Source organism: Malaclemys terrapin, chromosome 3, assembly GCF_027887155.1.
Source record: "Malaclemys terrapin pileata isolate rMalTer1 chromosome 3, rMalTer1.hap1, whole genome shotgun sequence".
Lineage (NCBI taxonomy): Eukaryota > Metazoa > Chordata > Testudines > Emydidae > Malaclemys > Malaclemys terrapin.
This window is the reverse complement of record NC_071507.1, coordinates 39,236,963-39,260,671: the sequence shown is the minus strand read 5'-3', so window position 1 is coordinate 39,260,671 and position 23,709 is coordinate 39,236,963. Positions and strand designations below refer to the sequence as shown.

At 43.5% G+C, this 23,709-nt stretch overlaps 1 protein-coding gene across 2 annotated transcripts in view; it reads left to right on the top strand.

The window, feature by feature from the left end:
• Positions 1-23,709, top strand: part of MTA3 (metastasis associated 1 family member 3) — a 189,373-nt gene that overhangs the window by 32,681 nt on the left and 132,983 nt on the right. For both annotated transcript variants that reach the window (XM_054023618.1, XM_054023619.1), the window contains exon 4: positions 9,508-9,634. In XM_054023618.1, the coding sequence (XP_053879593.1) occupies positions 9,508-9,634 (127 nt within the window). The remainder of the gene's footprint in view (positions 1-9,507; positions 9,635-23,709) is intronic.

Sequence of the window (23,709 nt, the reverse complement as noted above, 5' to 3'; positions counted from 1 at the left end):
AGGAAGGAGATGAGGAGGACGAGGCAGTCGACAGCGCTCACAACGCTGATTTCCCCGACAGCCAGGATCTCTTCATCACCCTTACAGAGATCCCCTACCAACCGTCCCCAGCCGTTACCCCGGACACAGAATCTGGGGAAGGATCAGCCAGTAAGTGTTGTAAAAATCTAAACATTTATTTGTAACAGAACAGGAATATTAACAATTTAAAAAATGGGTTTCTCATGATTAGTTTGATTAGCTTAACGGTTCAGTCATGGGCAGTGCAACTATTGAAAAAAAATCTAGCAATGTCCGGTTTTGCATGATTGTCCTGCCCAAGCCGCTCTACTGGTTAGTCACTGCTACAGCAGCTACAGTAAAATGCGGTCTATATGTCCGGGGATGGAGCCGAAATCCTCCTGTGACATCTCGAGGAAGCTCTCCTGGAGGTAATTGGAAATCCGCTGCATTAGGTTCTTGGGGAGAGCGGCCTTATTGGGTCCTCCGTAGTAGGACACGTTGCCACGCCACGAGACTATCAAGTACTCTGGAATCATTGCTCTGCACAGCATGGCGGCATACGGCCCTGGTCTTTGGAGGCTTTCCCGGAGCATTCGCTCTTTCTCGCTGTCAGAGATCCTCATGAGGGTGATGTCGCTCATGATGACCTGCTTTGAATGAGGTAGGGGAATGTTAGTGTTGGGACTGCTTTGCCGTTCCTTTACAGAACTGTAACCGCTGGTTTGCAGCCACGCGGTGGAGGCGGGAGAGGGGCAGCCGAAAGGGATCGTTCCCGGGGACAGCCGCGAGGGTGTGGGACAGGAGCAGACTTCCTGCTTGCCGAATTGCTGGCAGCAGGGACCGACATTGATTTCAATGTGAAATGAGGCCATTGCTAATATTAAAGTTTTAAGCTGCCACAAGTCTACGGCTTACCATGTCTGCCTGCAACAGAAATTCCGTTCTCCTGAGAGGCTTCTCAAATGTGCTGTAGAAGACCCCAGGCACTGAATGCGAAGGCCGAGAATTCGACCTTGTGCTGAGTGCGCATGTGATAGGTGCTGTGCATGGTCTTGTTCACAGAGAAAGACTATGTTCTTTGTTCACAACTACATTTATCTTTCTGAGGAATTCACTCCCTTTTTCCCATTCCCACAGCCCCATCTGCGACTGTCTCACAACCTAGCCTGTCATCACACTCCCAGAGGCTAGCGCGGATTAGGCATAAGAAGAAGAGGACACGGGAGGACATGTTCTCGGAGCTTATAGCCTGCTCCAGAGCCCAGGCAGCACAGCAGACCCAGTGGCGGGAGAACTTGACCCGAATGCACCAAGCCAACATGGATCGGGAGGAGAGGTGGCGTCAGGAAGACCAGCAGGCGACTCAAACCCTGCTTGGACTAATGAGGGAGCAAACGGACACGCTCCGGCGCCTTGTGGATGTTCTGCAGGAACGGAGGCAGGAGGACAGAGCCCCGCTGCAGTCCATCTCTAACCGCCCTCCCCCGCCACCAAGTCCCATACTCCCCTCACCCAAAGTGCACAGAAGGAGAGGCGGCAGAGTCCCTGCTAACTCTCACTCCACCCCTGCAGAGAGCTCGAGCAGCAGAAGGCTCTCATTCCCCAAAATTTGACAAGTTCTTTCCTTCCCGCCTGACACAAGCCCCCGTCCAAGTTTCACTTTCCCAGTTCCATGTTTGGTTGATAATAAAAAATACGTTTCTGTTAACTACTGTTTCCATCATGTTCTTTTGCAGGAGGGGGGGATAGGGGGTTGGTAATTCGACAGGACAGTCACCTTTGGCAGGGTATATAGTCGGGGGCAGGCACAGCAGCAGGGCACATACATAGTGCAGTGATGCAGTGACTAGTTACCCTGGTTAGTCTGGGAGGTTGTTTTCATGTTATGTGGTGGGGGGTGGGTTGCTCTGTGACTTTGTGGCAGGGGAGGGCAGTTACAGATCTTAAGCGGCGGTCCTTAGGCAGGATCACAGAGCCACACAGCAGGGGATCTGTAACTGTCCTCCCCCTGCCACAAAGTCACATAGACCCCCCCATACACACAGTCCCTATCAGGAGGGGTGACAGGCTCCGTTGAAACAACCATCCCACCGCAGCGGAGCCTGTCAATCCTTGAGTTTAGAAGCTGCATTCGCGCCACTACAGTACACCCGCTCCGCACCACAGTCTGCGTCCCAGTTTTAAAAAATTCCCGCGAATACAGTATTAAAGAAAACGGTGTGCTTTAACAAAGTAGAACTATTTTTATTTTGAAACGTGTGTTGGAAGTGGGGTGAAGGGGGTATGTAACTGGATAGGATAGTCAACATTAACTGGGTAAAGAAACGGGGGCAGGTTTAGCTTCTCAATACACAAACTTTAAAGTCACAGGTTACCCTGCTCACTCAGGAACTTTGCTTTCAAAGCCTTCCGGATGCACAGCGCTTCCCGCTGGTCTCTTCTAATCGCCCGGCTGTCTGGCTGTGAGTAATCAGCAGCCAGGCTATTTTCCTCAACCTCCCACCCCGCCATAAAGGTCTCCCCCTTGCTCTCACAGAGATTGTGGAGCACACAGCAAGCTGCAATAACAATGGGGATATTGGTTTCGCTGAGATCACAGCGAGTCAGTAAGCTTCTCCATCTCCCCTTGAGACGTCCAAAAGCACACTCCACCACCATTCTGCACTTGCTCAGCCGGTAGTTGAAGAGTTCTTTTTCAGTGTCCAGGGCGCCAGTATAGGGCTTCATGAGCCAGGGCATTAGCGGGTAGGCTGGGTCCCCGAGGATGACTATAGGCATCTCCACATCCCCAAGAGTTATTTTGTGGTCCGGGAAGTAAATACCTTGCTGCAGCCGTCTAAACAGACCAGAGTTCCTGAAAACACGAGCGTCATGAACCTTGCCCGGCCATCCCACGTAGATGTTGGTAAAACGTCCCCTGTGGTCCACCAGTGCTTGCAGCACCATGGAAAAGTATCCCTTTCTGTTAATGTACTGGCTGGCCTGGTGTTCCGGTGCCAGGATAGGGATGTGAGTTCCATCTATGGCCCCACCGCAGTTTGGGAATCCCATCGCAGCGAAGCCATCTATGATCGCCTCCACGTTTCCCAGGGTCACTACCTTTGGCAGCAGTACATCAACGATTGCCTTGGCTACTTGCATCACAACAACCCCCACGGTAGATTTGCCCACCCCAAACTGGTTCGCGACTGACCGGTAGCTGTCTGGCGTTGCAAGCTTCCACAGGGCTATGGCCACTCGCTTCTGGACAGTCAGGGCTGCTCGCATCCGGGTGTCATTGCGCTTCAGGGCAGGGGACAGCAACTCACAAAGTTCCAGGAAAGTTCCCTTCCGCATGCGAAAGTTTCGCAGCCACTGGGATTCATCCCAGACCTGCAGCACTATGCGGTCCCACCACTCAGTGCTTGTTTCCCGTGCCCAGAATCGCCGTTCCACGGCATCAACATGACCCATTGCCACCGTGATGTTCTCGGCGCTGGGTCCCCTGCTTTCTGAGAGGTCTGTGCTACTCTCAGACTTCAGGCCATCACCGCGTTGACGTAGCCTCCTCGCCTGACTTTTCTGCATCTGCCTCAGGGAAAGGTGTATGATAAGTTGCGAGGCGTTGAGAGCGGCCACAACTGCAGTGATGGTTGCAGCAGGCTCCATGCTTGCAGTGCTGTGGCGTCCGCGCTGTCACTGACTAGAAAAGTGCGCGAACTGATTTCCCGCCGGCGCTTTCAGGGAGGGAGGGCGGGAGTGATGGACGGATGACGACAGTTACCCAAAAGCACCCTGGACACCTTTTTTTTACCCAGAAGGCATTTGCGGCTCCACCCAGAATTCCAATGGGCAGCGGGGACTCCGGGAACTGTGGGATAGCTGACCACAGTGCACCACTTCCAATGTCGACGCTTTCCCCGTTAGTGTGGACTCACAAAGTCGAATTACTGTCCTTAGTGTGGACACACACGTTCGACTTTGCAATATCGATTCCAAAAATTCGATTTAAGTAAAATCGAACTACTCTCGTAGTGTAGACAAGGCCTAAGATATGAGGGAGTAAATCCTCATTTAAACAAAAATAACTGTAATGTTGTAAGAACTCTGGTGAAAATTTGTGAAAGGCATATTTAAGTCTGTAATATCTAAAACAGTTCTATAGTACAAATGAATTTTACTTTAGATTTTCAGTGCTACCTGATAGTACACCCCTACCCCGATATAACGCTGTCCTCAGGAGCCAAAAAATCTTACCGTGTTACAGGTGAAACTGCGTTATATCCAAATTCGTGTTATATCGGGTCGCGTTATATCGGAGTAGAGGTGTAGTATGTATGTATGTAACCCACACAATGATGTGTTGTGTTAGAACATTTTTAGTCAGTCTGAACAAACTATATGATACATGTGACCTAAACTGGCATAAGCAGAGAGGGCTAGGTTGTGGAGCCCTTACTCATGTGAGTAAATGCTCACCAATGTGAGTTTTCTCAATGATTTTGAATAATCTATCCCAGAGTTGGTTAAGCAACTTAATTATACTGCAAAGGGTTAAATATTACAACCATTTCAGTTCAATACAGCACCTGGCAACAATCTTCATATACTCTAGGCAAATTGACCAGCTGTCCACTTGAGAGAGCTTTTTATCTGCAGCGTGGACAATATTGCTCATATATTTATATTTAAAATTTCCTTCTTTGTATTTGTTTTGACCGTAAACAAAGCAATACAGTGTAGTTATTTATCTTTAGCAACCTAGCTGCAAACGCAAACTTGTTGTCATTGGTGCTGCCATTGCTAAACTGAAAAGAAACCCATGCACAGTTGTCTTTTCTTTGATCTTTTCAGTTAACTCGTTATTACTTAGTCATAGTATTTTCATATTCTTTTAGCTGTAGGTTCTGTGTCATGTTGGTCACACACAAAGCACGTTGTTTTTAAGTATTAAGGCATAGTTTAGAATAAAGAAGTATATGAGAAAGGAGAGGATTTAGTAACAATTATTGAATGTAAAGTTTATTCCTTTGGGCTGGTCTAAACATGAAGTTGCCCATGTTTAACTCAGCCGATTTAAACTGATGCAACTTTGTGTGTAGATGCTGTTTTATTGGTTTAAACCTTGCTTTCTAAAACGGATACAAGCCTGATGCAAGGCATACTGTGATAAGCCATATTTAAACCAATATGTATCCACTAAGGGATTTATACTGGTTTAACAAAATTGATTTTTAAACTATTTTAAGTTAAATGGGTGCAATTTCTGTATAAAGACTAGCCCTCAGTCTGTTCCTTTATTAATGCTAAAAGTAAGTAGCTTTTTAAGCATAAAAAGGGAACGAGAACGGCTCAAAACATAGAATACAGAATAATATAAGTAACAGACTATAATTACTGCATAGTGCTTTCCAACTTGTTAACAAAGGCCACCATATTCTGACAGTATGAGTTGCAGTTGGAACAGCAGGGAGCCCTCATCAGCCTTCTCCTTCAGTGCAAACTGTTGTTGAAGGGGGTGAACCTTCTGAGAAAGCCAGGTACAACCTACAATACAAAATTATAGTTTAACTTTAAAGCTAAATTGAAAACTGAATTACTCAAATGCACAACCTTTACTCCAGCCTCACACTTCTTCATGGACAAATAACTCTATAGACTTGATCAGTATACACACACCTATAGTTGGATTTATATTTGTGTAGTTGAGGTTTTACATTTGAATGTGATTTAGAGGAATTGGGTTGTGTGCTTTTGTAGTTAATTATATGTTTCAAGTGCAAGGGAGTTGTGGGAAAGAGGAGTCTGGACATGTCTACACACACAAGTTATACTGGTTTATCTTAAATTAGTGTAGTAAAACTGGTGCAATTTTTTGTGTGCAGACTCATTGAATTTAAAACTGCTTCTGTCAGTTTATTTTGTGCCTGCAAATTCACCAGTGGAAGATAAACAGATATAAGTCAGAGTTAAAACTGATATAAGAGTCAGGTTTCAGAGTGGTAGCTGTGTTAGTCTTTGCTGATATAAGAGTGTCCACATGCAAACGTGTACTGGTTTAAATTTGTATAAAATCACACTTTTAATCCTGTACAACTAATCCAGGTCAAAGAAAGCAATAATATGGGTAATATGATGTTATGGCATGTAAATAAAGATTCTCTTAACTGATGAGAAATAAACTAAATCAACCTCAACTCTAAGTTAGGCAAGTTTTTTGTGTGGGAATATACAGTATGCTAAGGCATTGAAATTAACCCTATATATACTGTACCTTATAAATGCTGCATGCTATATTTATGCAATATGGCCAAGTTGTGGTTGTTGTGGGATTCACAACTATGAATGTCCTTACTTCTGTGCATGTAAAACCTCAAGAAAAACATTGTAGTACCATTTCTTTTGCATTTATAACTACTAGTTGGTCATGATTTTGTTGATTGATTGTGTTGCCTTTGTTTTGCTACATATATTTTATCATTTTGACCCATGATTCAATAAAGCTTTTACTGAAATAATTACTTGCTCGCGTCTACATTTTCCTAATATATAGTCTTTTTTTTTTTTTGGGGGGGGGGGGGGGGGGCTGGCAAGATGGGTATAATGGTACTGGACTTTGTAAGAGCTTTTAGTCCCTGCATAAATTCCTTAAATTATGCATTCAGACTGGCTGGTAAACTTAAACAGAGAATTAAAATTTCTCTGCTGTTTTTCAGACTGTGGATGAAATAAAAATACCCAAAGAATGCCAAGAGCTAGGACTTGTAAACAGAAGGATCTCTAAATAAATAAATAAACAAATAGAAAGGTTGACATTTTTATATTTGAAGAGGAAAAGACTGATGTTTTGAACTTCATTGTATATTTTGCTGTTAGGATTTGTTAGCTGAAACAAATATAGCTTCTAACAGTGATTCACCTTCACTGTAGTTGTCAAACCCATTGTGTGTTTGAAAGGTTAACCTTTAACATTTTTTCCCATTGTTGTTTTTCATCTTTAATTCCTAACTTCATAAAGACGACGCATAATAAAGATTTGTATCTGAAGCAGCCCAAGTTAGGAGTTAGTATTATGATGAGCCCTTAATTGCCATGTAAGAAATTTAACAGTGTGTAACAGACACGAACACTTTTATAACATCATTTGAATAGTGCAGTGTCTCCTGTACAATAGGTAGACTTTTGCTTTTTCTCCCTCTTGACTGACACATTTTTATCTTTACAATCCTTCGTTCCCTTTCCTATTTAATTCTTTTCAGTAGCGTAGAAATCTCTACAAGTGTAAACTTTTAAGCTGACTTGATCTCTGGTACATTGTCTGAACAGTAAGATTCTACACAAGTTAAATGAAGGAAGTAATTACCATAGTAGTAGTAGTACCGTGTCATCAGCTCTACCTGCTGCTATCAAGGTACCCCATGTGCGCTCAGTGGCAGCTTGGCTCTGTTATATTAGCTAGACCCCGTGAAAGGGTTGTAGTCTTAACATTGGCATATGAGGCATTGTGTGTGTTAGAGTGCCAGTGTCAGAACTGAGACACCTGCAGGTTCAGGTTCTTTGGGAGAAATTTGCTTTTAATTGCTTAATTTTTGTCATTTGTAAGTAGGGGTGGGTGATTTACCTCTGTAACCTCACCAAAAAGGGTCTCTGTGGGGGGGGGGGGGGGTGGCTATAGGGAGTGATCTGTTTTCTCTCACTTCCCTGCATATGCAGCCCATCCAATAGAGCAGACAGGTGGGTAGGTGGGGGGACTGGGATTCAACGGAGCTAGAGTCACTTCAGGGAGTATTCTCCCCTGACATTATGAGAAGAGCCATTAGGGAGCCAGAAGGGGATGAGGAGCAGATGTAGTAGGATAGTAATCTTGAATTTGGAGAGGGTCATGATTCTACAGTGAAAGAACACGCAGGTTTAAGTGTTTAGCATTAGTACTACATGGGTTGTTTGTAAAATATCTGTGCTCCTTAGAAGAATAGATAAGATGGCCTCAGTATTTCCTTTAATTAACTATAGTGAACACCTGGGGAACCCTGCCAATACAGAGGCAGTGTTGATGAGTATTCCCAGGCAAGTTTTATAGCAGTAATTTAGGATTAGAGCGCTGCTTTGTACTATTTTTAATCCCACAACCATCCTGCAATACCTACTCCCACTCCCCCCAGTGGGATTTACCATGTGTCAAGCTGGTTCCAAAGTATTTTAGATTTGTATCGGTTCAAAATATGGAGCAAACTGACAAAATTCTTCATAAAGGCCTCTGCTTTTAAAGATTAAAAGATTAAAAACTTTTATAAGATGTGTGCCCTTTTAGTTAGTGTTATATCAGTACTTATTATTGTTTTAATAAAACTAATTATTTTGATATTTAAAATTATGCCCTTTTTTCTTCTGTTCTATTAGAGCAGGGGTCGGCAACCTTTGGCATGTGGCCCATCAGGGTAATCCACTGGCGGGCTGCGAGACATTTTGTTTAAGTTGACAGTCCACAGGCACGGCCCCCCGCAGCTCCCAGTGGCTGCGGTTCGCTGTTCCTGGACAATGGGAGCTGTGGGAAGCGGCGGCCAGCACGTCCTGCAGCTCCCATTGGCCGGGAACGGCGAACCGTGGCCACTGGGAGCTGCGGGGGGCTGTGCCTGCGGATGGTCAACATCAGAAAAATGTCTCGCGGCCCGCCAGCGGATTACCCTGAATGGGCCGTGTGCTGAAGATTGCCAACCCCTGTATTAGAGGGCTACTGTCAACTTTTAAAACACAGTGTCACCTGAAAATAGTGTTAGATTATTATAGCTGAATTCAATTAGGGGTTTTAAATTTTTTCTCTGTGCAGTTTGTTTACATTGTGCATTTGACCGTACTTTGTTTATAGGCAGTTTTGCTATTTTGTTGACTGCATGCTCCTCCCCAGGCCCTGCTATGGTTTTACCAGTAGCAGCAGAGCTGAAGCTGAACAGTAGCGACAGTGGGCAGCAGTGTGCACAAAGAGGAAAAGAAGGGGAAGGGAGGTGAAAGAGGAGTGATAGTGTTGCTCTTGTGGCCATCTGAACAACTCCTCAGGACAAATAAAGGAACAGAAAACATCTTTTTTAAAGGAATTAAATAACACATATAACAGTCGCTCTCAAACTTTTTTACTGGTGACCCCTTTCACACATCAAGCCTCTGAGTGCGACCCACCCCCCCGTATATTAAAAACCCTTTTTAATATATTTAACACTATTATAAATGCTGGAGGCAAAATGGGGTTTGGGGTGGAGGTTGACAGCTCGCGACCCCCCCATGTAATAACCTCGTGACCCCCCTGAGGGGTCCCAACCCCCAGTTTGAGAACCCCTGACATACAATATTTAAAAGCTTTCATCCCTAGTTATTAGAATGCATAAAATGCAACCTGTTTTACAACAATTGATGAAGAACTTTCTTTAGACTATCCAGGCAGGTTGCCTAGAGGGTTTTAAAAAAAAGTGAATGTCCACAACTGTATTACATAGCAAAGCTAATTTCATCCTGTCTTCTATCCTTGTGCAGAAGAAGTTGAAGAAGAGTCTGAAACTACGAATGAGGCCGATTTGACTGATAAACAGAAACATCAGTTGAAACACAGAGAGCTCTTTCTTTCTCGCCAGTATGAGTCTCTTCCTGCAACACATATCAGGTAAGAAACTTTAAGAAAGCTTATTTTTTTGGTGGTTGCAATGGGTTGCCCACTCTACTCCACCCAGCGCAGCCGCAGCCAGTTTGGAGCTCTAGACTTATATGGCCGGGATTACAACCCTGAGCTGTTTGTGAGAGGACACAGACATTTCAAAAGAAATTTACTCCAACCTGTTTGTTACTAAACCTAAAAGACACAGTAGGTGGATTTGGCTAAATGTTGCAAGAGCATTTTTGCCATCATATCCTTGGAGATCTTTTATATTTAAACAACCTTAAAACTTGTAACTTGGGGTTTTAATTTGGCATGTTATCATGCTTCTACCCGTACCTCCGTTCATTTTTAAATTGCTCTGACACTACTGCTGAGTAAAGCAGAAAAGAGTTGTAGTTGATTTCATACTGGAAAATGCTATGAGCATAGGTGCCCCCCCGCTGATGAAGGGAGCTCTTTGTGTTTGTTGGGAGAGAGGATCTAAAAACTAGAAGGGATGCAGTGATAAAGAGACAACGAGCAAAGGCAAATGGAAGAGAAGGGTACAACTGTAGGCTGGTAATGCAAGGGAATTTTAGCTCTCACAGTACATCCAGCCCAGTCCATCGCTTGAGAAGTCATCAGTAGCTGGAAGCTCGTCCTCACTGGTCAAAGAAAGTACTTTCCATTGCTTAAGAGAGGGTGTTTGTGGCCTAGTGGATAGGACAGAGGACTGGCAGTTGAGTAGAACAAAAATCTTTCCCAGCTCTGTCACAGACTCACTGTACGATTTGATTAAGTCACTTAACCTCTGTACCTCAGTTTCTACATCTATGCGTTGTTTACACAGGAAGTTACACAGCACAGCAAGCTAGTAAAAGTACCTTTGTGCATTATAGCTTCATACACTGTAAAGTGGACTAAGATAAACCACCAATGGCACTTTTAGTGCACGGTAAGCGTGTCCACACATGGAGTTACTGTGGAGTAGGTAGTGCGCTGTAAATTCACACCTAACTTGCTGCACCACAACTCCCCCTGTAGACAAGCCCTATAAAATGGAGGTGATAATGCTTACTCAACTTTTCATCTAACTTTGAAATCTGTACATTAAAGTCACTCTTAAGTATTATTTATTACAAGAGACCTCCTGCTCTAGTAGAACAATGACCTTTGTTCACCTGCTGCAGTGCAAAGATTGCTATAACATGAGGCGTAAGTAGAGTAGAACCTCACTAGCACACACTTCACTAGTCACCCCGTAAAAATACTACAGTATGCTGTAGCAATTACACAATATAGCACACACGTGCATAAAATGGTGAGTGCACTCTCATCTTACCAAACCTTAATTACTTTTAGCAGATACCTTCCTGAACAATTGCGTGTGCTGTAATGAATTTTCAAAATGAAACTACATTTGTCCAAATAAATGGACATAGTATTGCATTATCCTTGCTTTGAATTGTGCTTGTTAATTTACACAGTTCAAATTCCCAAGAGGGAAAAAAATTGGTGGGGAAGTAGAAGACCCCTCTTCTTTGTCTCCCTCCCACCCCAGTAGCACTCAAACGAAGAGCCAGAGTCTCAGGTAGTAAAAATTGTCCTAGCTCCATTGAATGGAGCTATGCTGATTTAAACCACAAGAGGTTCTGGCCCTTCAAATGGGAGAGACATGTAGTACTGATGGGAGAGGAGAAATGATGCAATGAAATAAAGGTGGTAAATTCAGACAGAAGTTGGCAGGAGAAAGAAGATGAGACCTACCCCCTTTGGAAGAAGAAAGAGGAGAAAGTTAGAAGTGAGTAACTTAATTTTATTGGTGGATTTGCCTTTCTGAGTTGCTTTAGGTTCCCAGTCCTAATGCAGAGCTTGAAAATTTCCCAACACCTTCTCCCATGATGAAAACTGTCTGTGTTACTTTTCTTCCTTTAAATTACGAGCATAGCATTTCACAATGTTGAGCATGTACTATCTTTAATTGATTTACATTGGAAAAACAACTTTCTAGTTAAAAACTTTTAAATAATGTAAATGACTCCACTTCTCTTGCTTTTGTTACACCCTTTTACCCTGCTTAGCTTCATTCTGTTTTGTTCCTTCATGGTGTAACATTTTTATTCTTAAATCACTGAAATGTGCTTTCTGCCTTAACTCTATTTTAACATTTTTTTTTTGTTTTGGAATATAAATTATGTTTAATTTTCTTGAAATGTAAATTTGGGGAATGCTCTTGGAAGATTACAGACTTCGGGCCTGATTCTCATTTGCACTAAGCCCCCTTTATGCCCTGGTGGTAGCCTTAAAGTGGGTGTAACTTGAAGACTTTTGTCAGTTTGAAGTTAATGGAGTTACAGCAGTATAAAACTATTGTAAGTGAAAGGAGGCATGCAGAGTTCAAAACTTGGATTTTTTATTATCTCTATATTTGTCTGATTACAGATTAATTCAGACCATTTTTCTAAAGCAAAATAAAATAAATGATAACTGATCCCCCCCCATTTTAATTTTTTTTTAAAGTTAGAACGGTTCAGTCATATAGACATGACAGACCCAAAGAGCCATGTTTTACAAAGGGCTAGCCGTTTAGTTGGGGCATGTCTCCACTGCAGTTAGACATCCAAGGCTGGCCCATGCCAGCTGGCCCAGGATAAGGGGCTATTTAATTGTGGTGTAGACGTTTGGGCTCAGGCTGCAGCCTGAAATCTGGGATCCTCCCACTTCTCAGTCCTAGAGCCCAGGTTCCAGCGTGAGCTCAAATGTCTATATTGTAGGTAAACATGCATGGGCCAGCCACAAGTGTCTAATTGCAGTGGCTGGCCCAGTTACATACCATTAGTTACATTAAAGAAGACATACTGAGGGCTAACTTGGCCCTCCTTTTCTCACTGCAGTTCTAAACTCTAGTTTGATTTTGGTATTTATATAAATCCAAGAATGTTGAAGGGGAGGGGTAAATCATGCCTAACTGCATGTTGGTTAATTTGACCAGATAACCATAACAAGTTATTTATTTGTCAAGCACTAGGCACACGGTATAAAAATAATGTCTAAATTTCTAACCCTTTTCTAACAGGGCTGTTTTTAAGATACCAACTTTATGCCGTATGATTATGTCTTTTAGGAATGTGAAATGTTTTGGCTCAAATTAATTTTTCTGTAAACAGAATCAATTCTCTTTTCAGTTTAAAACTATTATATGTCTGAGAGTTTAATATGGTAAACTATAGCTATTATATTACATTAGGTTTCTTTATTAACTTATAGGAAGCTTAATACCACAGCATCTGTGGTTTTCTTTACCATAATTTGGTCTGGTCAACCATGACATTTAAATTGGTCTTTCTGCTGGAATTGCTACCTAAGCACACATACTAGAAAATAATGTGTGTGTGTGCATTGACTTCAGTAAAATATGATGGCTACAATGTTTATTGAATAAACGGAGTGTATTCTTCTGTTTTGTTCCTTCATGTGGTGTTTCTAACTTTCATTTCTTTATTTTATGTGATGTTCCTATACTTAAGTGTAACTTGTATGAAAAGGTTCAAATGGTTGACTATGTTTGCAGGTTAATTAACTATTTCGTATGATGCACAGGATTTACTTGCCTCTTGCTTGAAAATTTTTTTTTTATTATTTTTTTTTATGGTCCCAAGAGTTAAGAGGAAATTGGGGAAGCCTGTATATGCTTAGGCTGTCTCAGGGGATTGAATTAATCTCTGAAACCATTTATAATTGCTCTCCAAACCTAAGTACTTAAAAATATTCCTTCACAACTATTTGAAGGAACATTGTTATTGCTATTAACTTATTCAGCAGTATGTATAATACCTTTTTCATGGTCTTTGTTTGATTTGTACCTGCTAATAAATGTTCTGTTTCAGTTATAATTTCTTGCTGAAATGTTTGTTTGGCTTTTGTGTACCTCGTCTCCTCAGAAGTCCCAGTTAAAATAAGGTTAGCATCTCTCAGGCTGCCCGGTACAACAAAAACAAAAAAATATCTTATAAGATGTAATGCAGCAAGAGTGGTGTGGAGCCAAACAGGCTGCATATGGTTTGGGAATAGAAAAATGTTTTAAAACCAATGGGTGTTTGTGAGAACAAGATTTCAAACAAGCAGGCTTGCTGATCTAAATTTAATTAATGTTAAATATCTTTTATTGGAAAATGTTAGTTAATTGACTGATAAATACAATTGTGTGTTTTTGTGTGGAGAAATCAATTTGGACAGAAGGGTAATAATGATAATTCTCTTAATCACAGCTACATGAGACACAATTACCATGACAGTATTAGAAAGAAATCTGACCAGTTATTTACTGATCAATATTCTTCTAAGTCAATTCAGTGGTAGTTTTTATCTTTCTCCCACCCAGGCCCAAAACCAGTTGCTGTTTCTTGCTATGATCCACAAGGCAGAATTTCATAGATTTTTAAGGCCACAAGGGACCATTTTGATTATGTTGTCCCATCTGTTACCTAACAGGCCACAGAATTTCATGCAGCAGTTCTTGGATCAGTCCCAGCAACTTGTGATTGATTGAGAGTCAGATCTTTTAGTGAGATATCCAGTCTTGATTTAAAGACTCTGAGGAATGGTGAACCACATCCTTTGATAACCTGTTCCAGTGCAGTCTCTTGTCACAGCAATAAACTAATTTTTTTTTCTGGATTTTGGGGATCTTAGTAAGGGAATGCTTGGGTATTCCTGTCCCCAGCTCACATTGTGCGCTGGCCTGGGGGAGAGAGATTGTTTGAAGATGCTGCAGAATTGGCTGAGCACTGTGTTAGAGCTCTGAAATCAACATAGCTGCCAAGTATTATGCAGCTCCACGTGTAACCTTTTATGCAAATTATTTAATGAACAAGTCTGCATATTTGCCAATAATTAACATATAACTAAATTTCATCTTACATTTTTTTCATTGCATTAGTGCTGGTTAAAGGCATTAGAAAATTAATTATTAATGTAATTGCAGTTCTGTCCCATTTTGCACGTGCATTATGATAAAGTCTCTAATTATGTGATCACATACAATTTTTCTCATTTATGTGATCTACAGAATTTGAACCCAGGCTCTTCAAACTCACAGCACAGACCTCTTACGCTTGAACTGAAGAATCAGTTGATAGCAGAAGACTGTGTTCTATATGGACCAGCCCTTTAGACAGGGTGCATACTTTGTCAGAAGGGTGAAACAACTATTTGTGAGACAGCAATGAAACCTTGAGTACCAGGATTCTTGGTTTCTATTCCTGATGGTGGTAGTTAGAGAAAAGGTTACAGATAGGATTTTTAAGCACATAGATATTCTACCTTCATTCTGAAAGATAATGTTGATGAGATGTAATTCTGTCATATTAGAGGCTCTGTCATATTATTCAGCTCTGTCTGAAGTGATATTGTGCAACCTCTCAGGTATCTTATTTGTGACTAGGTAGGCGTATGAGCCCTTGATCAATAGAGCTTTGAGCTTCACAGAAATATCAGCAGCACTCAGGGAAAGAAAGCAGACAAGAACTCTTAGTTCCCAACTTGGTGTGCCATCACCAGACCAAAGGGTATTTTGAGGAGGAGAATCTCTCCACCCTTTCTCCTCTTCCCCCCCCCCCCTTCCCCCCAATGTATGTGAGTTTTATCCAAGATTCAGGCAGTCATGGCAGTGTTGCCAAATGGGTGAATGTCACATTAGGTCCATGACACTTGGCAAGTCTGTGTCAGGCAACTACCTTCAGAGCAATTGGGAGCAGGGCATGATGTAAAAGGAGGAATCGCAGAGGGATGATGCATGATAAGAGCAGTGGTAGGTGTTTGAGGAGGGAGTAACCTAATTGTTCCTGTAAGATACTAGTGGCTGTAAATTGTACTGATCTTTGTTTGTCTTGCTCACTGGGGTATGCACAAGTAGTACTCTTTAAATGAGTATAGGTGCTAGTGTATCCCCATTGGAGGCACTAGGTGAGGGTTGAGGCTCTTTGGCTGAGAAGTGCAGAGATGAATGAGGAAGCTAGCGCTGCTACTTACTTTCCTGTCGACAAAGAACTTCATGTGCCAAGGCTGGCAATCTTTTATGGAAGTGTACTTCACTTATAAGTGCTTTGTTTTTTAAGAGTTGATTAAGAAGATGAGGGAAGTTTAATATGTTTACAAAATATTTGTAAACTTTAACCTAGTGCGACATGGGGAAAAAATTGCAAAGAATCTAACCGCTGAGATAGTTCAGTTCTTATTTTTTATTCAAAGTTTTTGCGCAAAAACCAAGTACACTGAATTCGTTATAGTTTAGTTCTGAAATTATGTTTACACTTAAAGTTTTCATTTTCAGCCTCTAATGTTTTCTTATCCTCTGTCTCAACTCTGTTCAGCCCTGCAGTTCAGGCAGAGTTCCCCAAATTCCTCAGGAATTGTACTTATAAGCACATTGTGCCTTGTTTTATTAGACTTTTTGTCTCCTGGGCAGACAATAACATTGGTTAGTGCCACTCGAGGCTTGTCAGACAATGCACTGTCTATAGCTATGTACATACAAACACATGTAGGGGTTATAAATTACAGAGAGGTACATGCTAAATTTTAGATATCCTAAATTAATTTGTCACATGTTTGATTATGTCATGTTTTCTGTGCAGTATCCATCTCCTCAGGAGTTACACCAGCATTCAGACCCTGAGAGTTGTTTCCATCAACTTGCAGAGAAACGTTCTTCCTAAATGTGGAATTTCCTCCCCCCATTTAAAAACTTTGGCCTGAGACCCAGGACAGGCAAGACAGAGGGTATACTGCAGATAGCAAAAATGTGGTTTTAAAGTCACAACATCTTGTGATCTACAGTATAATCTTGTGATTGCCAATCTTGGCACTCACATTTAGCCCTCGAAGGGTTCAGTGTAGAGGTTAAAGCTGTGACATTTTTAGGTATAGAAAAGTTATTTTAGGTCACTTTTAGAAGTCTTTGAACCATGATTTTGGGCTGTTCCAGGGGACCGGATGGTTCCTGGTACAATGTCAACAGCTCTCAGGGGCTCTCTAAGTTACATCAGCCTGTCCCTAGCCTACGGTTGTCTTCTTCAGTACCTGTTTGTGCTGCTCCAACCCCTTTACCTGATGTAAAAGGGCTGGAGCGAGGGTGAGAATCTTATGTATTGTAACGGAGGTACCTGACTCAATTTCCAGGCAGAGGGATATGAAAAATAGTCTTTAAAAAAATCTCTGACATTTAAAATATTTTTTCTTCAACACATGCGTCATAACTATAAAGGGAAGGGTAACAGCTCTCCTGTGTACAGTACTATAAAATCCCTCCTGGCCAGAGACTCCAAAATCCTTTTACCTGTAAAGGGTGAAGAAGCTCAGGTAACCTGGCTGACATCTGACCCAAATGACCAATAAGGGGACAAGATACTTTCAAATCTTGGCGGGGGGGGGGGGGGGGGGGGGAAAGGCTTTTGTTTGTGCTCTTTGTTTGGGAAGTTGTTCGCTCTTGGGACTGAGAGGGACCAAACATCAATCCAGGTTCTCCAAATCTTTCTGAACAAGTCTCTCATATTTCAGACTTGTATGTAAACAGCCAGGCAAGGCGTGTTAGTTTATCTTTGTTTTCTCAACTTGTAAATGTACCTTTTGCTAGAGTGTTTATCTCTGTTTGCTGTACTTTGAACCTAAGGCTAGAGGGGGGGTCCTCTGAGCACTTTAAGTTTGATTACCCTGTAAAGTTATTTTTCCATCCTGATTTTACAGAGGATTTTTACCTTTTTCTTTAATTAAAAGCCTTCTTTTTAAGAACCTGATTGATTTTTCCTTGTTTTTAGATCCAAGGGGGTTGGATCTTGATCCACCAGGAGTTGGTGGGAGGAAGGAGGGGGATCGTTAATTTTTCCTTGTTTTAAGATCCAAGGGGTTTGGATCTGTATTCACCGGGGAATTGGTGGAGAGTCTCTCAAGGCTACCCAGGGAAGGGAATTATTTTTGGGAGTGGTGACAGCGGACCAGATCTAAGCTGGTAATTAAGCTTAGAAGTTTTCATGCAGGCCTCCGCATTTGTACCCTAAAGTTCAAAGTGGGGAAGCAGCCTTGACAACATGTGACACGTACACAAAACATGAAGGTTTGATGTGGTATCAAGTTTTTATTGGCACTTACATGGGATGATGTGCATTACTTATAAGTGGCTTAGCCATCCGAAGATCAAACTGATAAATCCTTTATACCACACCCCTCATGTATTTGAGATATATATGTGTGTGTATTTATATTGCTTGCTGAATGGTAGCAATTTCAGGGTTTGGAATGGGTCACTTGCGGGGCTATATACAAATAATTCAACTTGTAGAAACTCTAGCCAATCACACCACTGTATCCAGCTCCCAAAAAGAGTTTCCTTCTGTAAACCTGGGTATGTCTATCCTTAGCTCTCTGTTCACTGTTCCTCAGTCCTGCCTGTTCGCTGAACCTCACCTGGTAAACTTACAGCAAACAGCTAAGATCCAGTTTACATTACAAACTGGAACTATACTATAACCAGTACAGGAGACAATGGTGTTAATACATGGTTGCACAAGCCTATATGGTGGTTTGAAATTAGAACATGTGACTTCTGATCTTCTAATTTAGTGAGCACTTCACTAGACCCTTTTGTCTGCTAGTGTATCTAAATTATTATTTAGAGTGACAGATGAAGTTAGAGGTGCTGAACTGAATTGTTGGGACAAAGAAAGCAGTGGTTTGCATATGCAAGCAAAGTAAACTATTATTGAGTAATGCAAGGTCTTTTTTATCTGTAGCTTTTAAAGGTAACTTGCAGGACTAAGGTCCTTCCACCCGGGGAATATTTTACCTTCATCTAAACTGTGTATGGTGCCCCTCCTTGCTACACTGATGGGAGTCATGTAAATGCTAACAACATATAAAATGAATGGTATGGGCCAAATTCTGCCCTGGGATAGCTTGCACAACTCGCTTTGAGTACACAATGGCCACAGTAAAGAATTTGGTCTTTACTGTATCCTTCTGTAACATGGAGATTTTTTGGTATCATGCCCTTCTTGACTATTTTCTAATCTGAAACCAGACCAGTTCTACATAAGACTGAGCCTTTGATTTTTCAAAGTGAAGGCTGGAGAGAGCGAGAGAAGCTGGAAAATCCATATCTTCTTGTATACATATTCTCAGATACTTGCACTTACTAGTTCATTTGGACATACATAATTTGATTCCCTGTGCATTCTATTTTTAAAATTCTTTTGATCAAAAATAAATTAATTAGATAGTCCCCAGTTTACTCATCTTATTTTGGTCCCAGACATAGCTCACACTTACACAATTTTGCACCCGGGCTTTGATATGCATGTCTAGACAGTGATTGTTGAGTTTCTGTGGATACACAAATCCCAATAGTATTCAGCCATCAAGTGTGAGAGACTTATTCTGCAATATTTCAGGCAGCAGAATAAACTACTGTTGTTTTAATTACTATCCAGCCAAATATAAACCAATTACAGTGCAAATCATCGCACCATCACTTTTGAGTGTCAGTTGAAATTTAAAAATTTAGCGTTCACTAATGATTCTGTTATATTAGCTAAGAAAAATCATAATATTTGCAACACAGTGGCAGTTGGGAACAGTTGGCAACTGTTTTGGGTATTGTATGTATTTTTTTTCTCTTTGCTTTTACATTTTAATTGAATAATGGTTTGTGCTCCAAATGCAAATATGCCTTCTATCTGTAGCTCCCCATTATTTGTAATATGGCCTCTGGCATGTGTCTCCAACAATAAGCGGTAGCCCAAGCCCCTTAAACTGGGTTTGAAATAATGATGCATAAGCATGTTTGCCATTGGTTTCCCTGTAATTATTGATCCAGCATCATGTGACCTATGGGTGCTCTGCAGACACCACTGTCTTCACAGATTGGGAATCACTTTTGCAGTTGGCTGATAAATGAAGGGCTGTTTGAAAGGGATAAGGACTAGTTCAAAGTGCATTATTGCCAAAGAGCTTAAGTGAGTCAAACTCCTCAGAAGTGATGTCAAATCCCATCCAGTCCTCTGCCAGACATGGTTAAGAACATAAGAACAGCCGTACTGGGTCAGACCAAAGGTCCATCCAGCCCAGTATCCTGTCTACCGACAGTGGCCAATGCCAGGTGCCCCAGAGGGAGAGAACCTAACAGGTAATGATCAAGTGATCTCTCTCCTGCAGTCCATCACTACTCTCTGACAAACAGAGCCACTCCCATATGGATACTGCTGAGGAAAAACTTCCGGAACTGGTGCATGTGGCAAGCACACACACCTAATGTGGAATCGACATGAGCAAGCACTCGAAGAAGAACTCCTGCTTCTGTCAGCATACGTGTGTGGGTGTGGGTGTATGCCAACATAGGATCTCTAGTATAGACATAGCCTAAGTGTGGTCACACTAATCATTCTATTCCTGGTATTTTCTGATCCCAAAGGGCAAGGGTGGTCTGCGTCTCATCCTGGACCTGTGAGACCTCAACAGATACCTAACGAAACTAAAGTTTCGCATGGCCTCCTTGGCCTCCATTATCCCCTCCCTGGATCTGGGAGACTGGTATGCTGCCCTCGACCTGAAAGACGCATACTTTCACGTAGCGACCTTCCCAGCACACAGACGCTTGCTCCATTTTACGGTTGGTTCGTCCCACTACCAGATTGCGGACCTTCCATTTGGCCTGGCACCAAGGGTGTTTACCAAGTGCATGGCAGTAGTCGTGACCTACCTCCGGCGTCGAGGTATCCAGATTTACCTGTACCTTGACGACTGGCTGGTCAAAGACAACTCCAAGGCTCAGGTGCAACGCGATGTCACTATGCTACAAGCTACGTGCTGCTTCTTGGGACTACTGGTCAACCACAAAAAGTCCATGTTAGTGCCAGTTCAAAGGATAGAGTTTATCGGGGCCGTGCCATTAGACAGGTTTCAGGCCCTGATATACCGCATCGCGGAAGTCTCCGCATTTCTCCTGACAATGGCCAGGGTGTGCCTGCGCCTGCTAGGCCACATAGCAGCTTGCACATACGTGGTCCACCATGCCAGGCTTCGTATGCGGTCCCTGCAGCAATGGCTGGCGTCAACCTGTTCCCAATCCAGGGACCACCTGGAAAAGATTGTAACCATTCCTCCGGTGGTTCTCATCTCGCTGCACTGGTGGACTGATCCCGAGAAGATCCTGGAAGGAGTCCTGTTTGATAGTGTCACTTCATCTGTCAAGCTAGTGTCGGACACTTCGGACTTTGGTTGGGGGGCACACCTCTGACATCTCCGGATCCAGGGGATGTGGACCCCAGAGGAGACAACGGTACACATAAATGCCAAGGAGCTCAGAGTGGTCTGGCTGTCCTGCGCGGTCCTCCTGCCGCACCTGTCGGGCAAAGTGGTGAGAGTCCTGGCGGATAATACGGCCTCTACATCAACGGGCAAGGAAGAGCATGCTCGTCAGCTATCTGCCAAAAGACTCTCCGTCTCTGGGACTTCTGCATCGGCCACAGCATCCATCTGGAAGCTGGTCACCTCCCCGGCATCAGGAATGCCCCAGAAGATCACCTTAGCAGGAACTTCTCCTCTCACCACGAGTGGTTGCTCCGCCTGGAGATGACCTGCATGATCTTCCAGAGATGGGGAGCTCCCCAAGTAGATCTGTTTGCCACCAGGCAAAACAGAAAGTGCCATGGGTTTTTCTCCTGGTAGGGTCTGAGCAAGGGCTTCCTCTCTGATGCCTTCCTCCTGTCGTGGGCCAAGGGTCTAATGTACGCGTTCCCTCCGATCCCTCTGGTCAGCCGGGTCTTAGTAAAGATCAAGAGGGACAAGGCACAGGTTATCGTGATTGCCCCTGCATGACCTCGCCAGCACTGGTTCGGCACGCTCATGAACATGGCAGTGGCCCTTCCCTGGCCCCTTCCTTACTGTCTGGACCTGCTGTCACAGGATCACGGTCGGCTCCTACACCCCAACCTCGAGTCTCTACACCTCTTGGCGTGGATGCTCTGTGGTTGAACCTATAGGAATGTACCTGCTCGGAGGACGTTCAGCAGGTCCTCCTGGGAAGTAGGAAGCCATCCACAATACTAACTTACCTGGCCAAGTGGATGAGGTTTTCCCACTGGGTGTCGGAGTGCGGCATTTCTCCCTCGCGTTCTTCAGTGCAGTCCATCTTGGACTGCTTACTGCAGCTTGTGAACTAGGGTCTGGCGCATTCTTCCATCAGAGTTCACCTTGCAGCCATCTCCACGTCCCACCAGCCGATCCAAGGTCAGACATACTTTTCTCATGATATGACTGTCGGGTTCCTGAGGGGCCTCGAGGGGCTTTACCCACAGGTACGGGCCTCTGTCCCATAGTAGGACCTTAACCTGGTCCTCTCCAGGCTCACCGGCCCGCCTTTCAAGCCACTGGGCTCCTGCTCCCTTTCCTACTTGTCCTGGGAGGTCGCTTTCCTGGTGGCGGTGACGTCGGTGAGACGAGTCTCAGAGATAAAGGCCTTGACTTCAGAACTGCCTTACACAGTGTTTTATAGGGACACGGTCCTGCTGCGGCTCCACCCAGCCTTCCTGCCAAAACTGGTATCTTCCTTCCACATGAGCCAGGATGTATTCCTGCCAGTGTTCTGTCCCAAGCCGCACAAGACTGCTGAGGAGAGGCATCTGCACACGCTGGACGTCCGGAAGGCCTTGGCTTTTTACTTGGAGCGTACCAAGGCTTTCCGTAAATCGATCCAGCTCTTCATCTCTATGGTGGATAGGATGAAGGGCCTTCCGGTTTCTTTGCAGAGGATTTCCAACTGGATAACCCCTTGCATAAAGACCTGTTACGAGCTAGCAAAGGTCCCACCGCTGCCAATCATCAGGGCCCATTCGACTGGAGCGCAGGCATCTTTGGTGGCTTTCCTGGCACACACCCCGATCCCGGACATCTGTCGAGCCGCGACATGGTCCTCGGTCCACACGTTCACATCTCATTATGCCGTCACTCAGCAGGCCAGAGACGACGCTGGGTTTGGCAGAGCTGTATTGCAATCTGCGTAGCCGTGAACTCCTATCCACTTCCACAGGAACTGCTGGAAATCACCTAATGTGGAATGGACATGAGCAAGCACTCGAAGAAGAAAAGACAGTTACCTGTTCCATAACCGGTATTCTTTGAGATGTGTTGCTCATGTCCATTCCACGACCCGCCCTCCTTCCCCACTGTCAGAATTTCCGGCAGGAAGGGACTGGGGGGGGGGGGGAAGCCGGTGGCGCCCCTTATACCATGCCATGCGAGAACCACTCCAAAGGCGCCAGAGCTGCTCCCCTACGGATACTGCTGAGGGAAAAACTTGTGGCACCGGTGCATGTGGCGAGCACACACACCTAATGTGGAATGGACATGACCAGTTACGGAATAGGTAACTCTCTTTTCTGCTGGTATAGGAACACGACCTCCCTGAATGACATTAGCTATGTGCACAGAAGCCACCGTCTGTTGACATAGCAGCCCCTACACTGGGGTTTTTGTTGGCATACTTATATTGCTGTGGGGAAGGGAATAGCATTTTTCCCCCTTGACTGACACAGCTATATCAGTATAAATTTTAAGTGTAGACGGGGCACAAAATGCAGACATGCTGGATTAGTGCCCCAACTCCTCACCTCTCATCCTTTTGTTGGCAGTTGAAATAACAGTATCAAACAGAAAGCTCAAACTAAGTTTCGTCATCAAACAGGGCCCTTCCTAAGGTTTCTTCCCATTACCTTTCAATCCTAGAACCTGGTTCCTTCAGCCTAGAGACCCACTGCAATCTCCCTTATGTCCAGAGTGGGGTTGTCTTGCTAAATCAGCAACAATCAGTCATCATTCCCATGCACGGTCCCAATACGTACTGACAAGGTGGGTGGATAGGAAACTCTGCCACCTTGTTACAATTGAATTTAGCTAAATCATTGCATAACAATGTGGAGGATCTTGAATTCGGTGAACACAACAGCATTTGAGTTCCCATCTATGATTTATCTGGATAGGACGTTTTACTGGTTGTTGAAATCTGTGTTCTCATTCATGCATAGGATTTATAATGTGTATCCAACTGACAGATA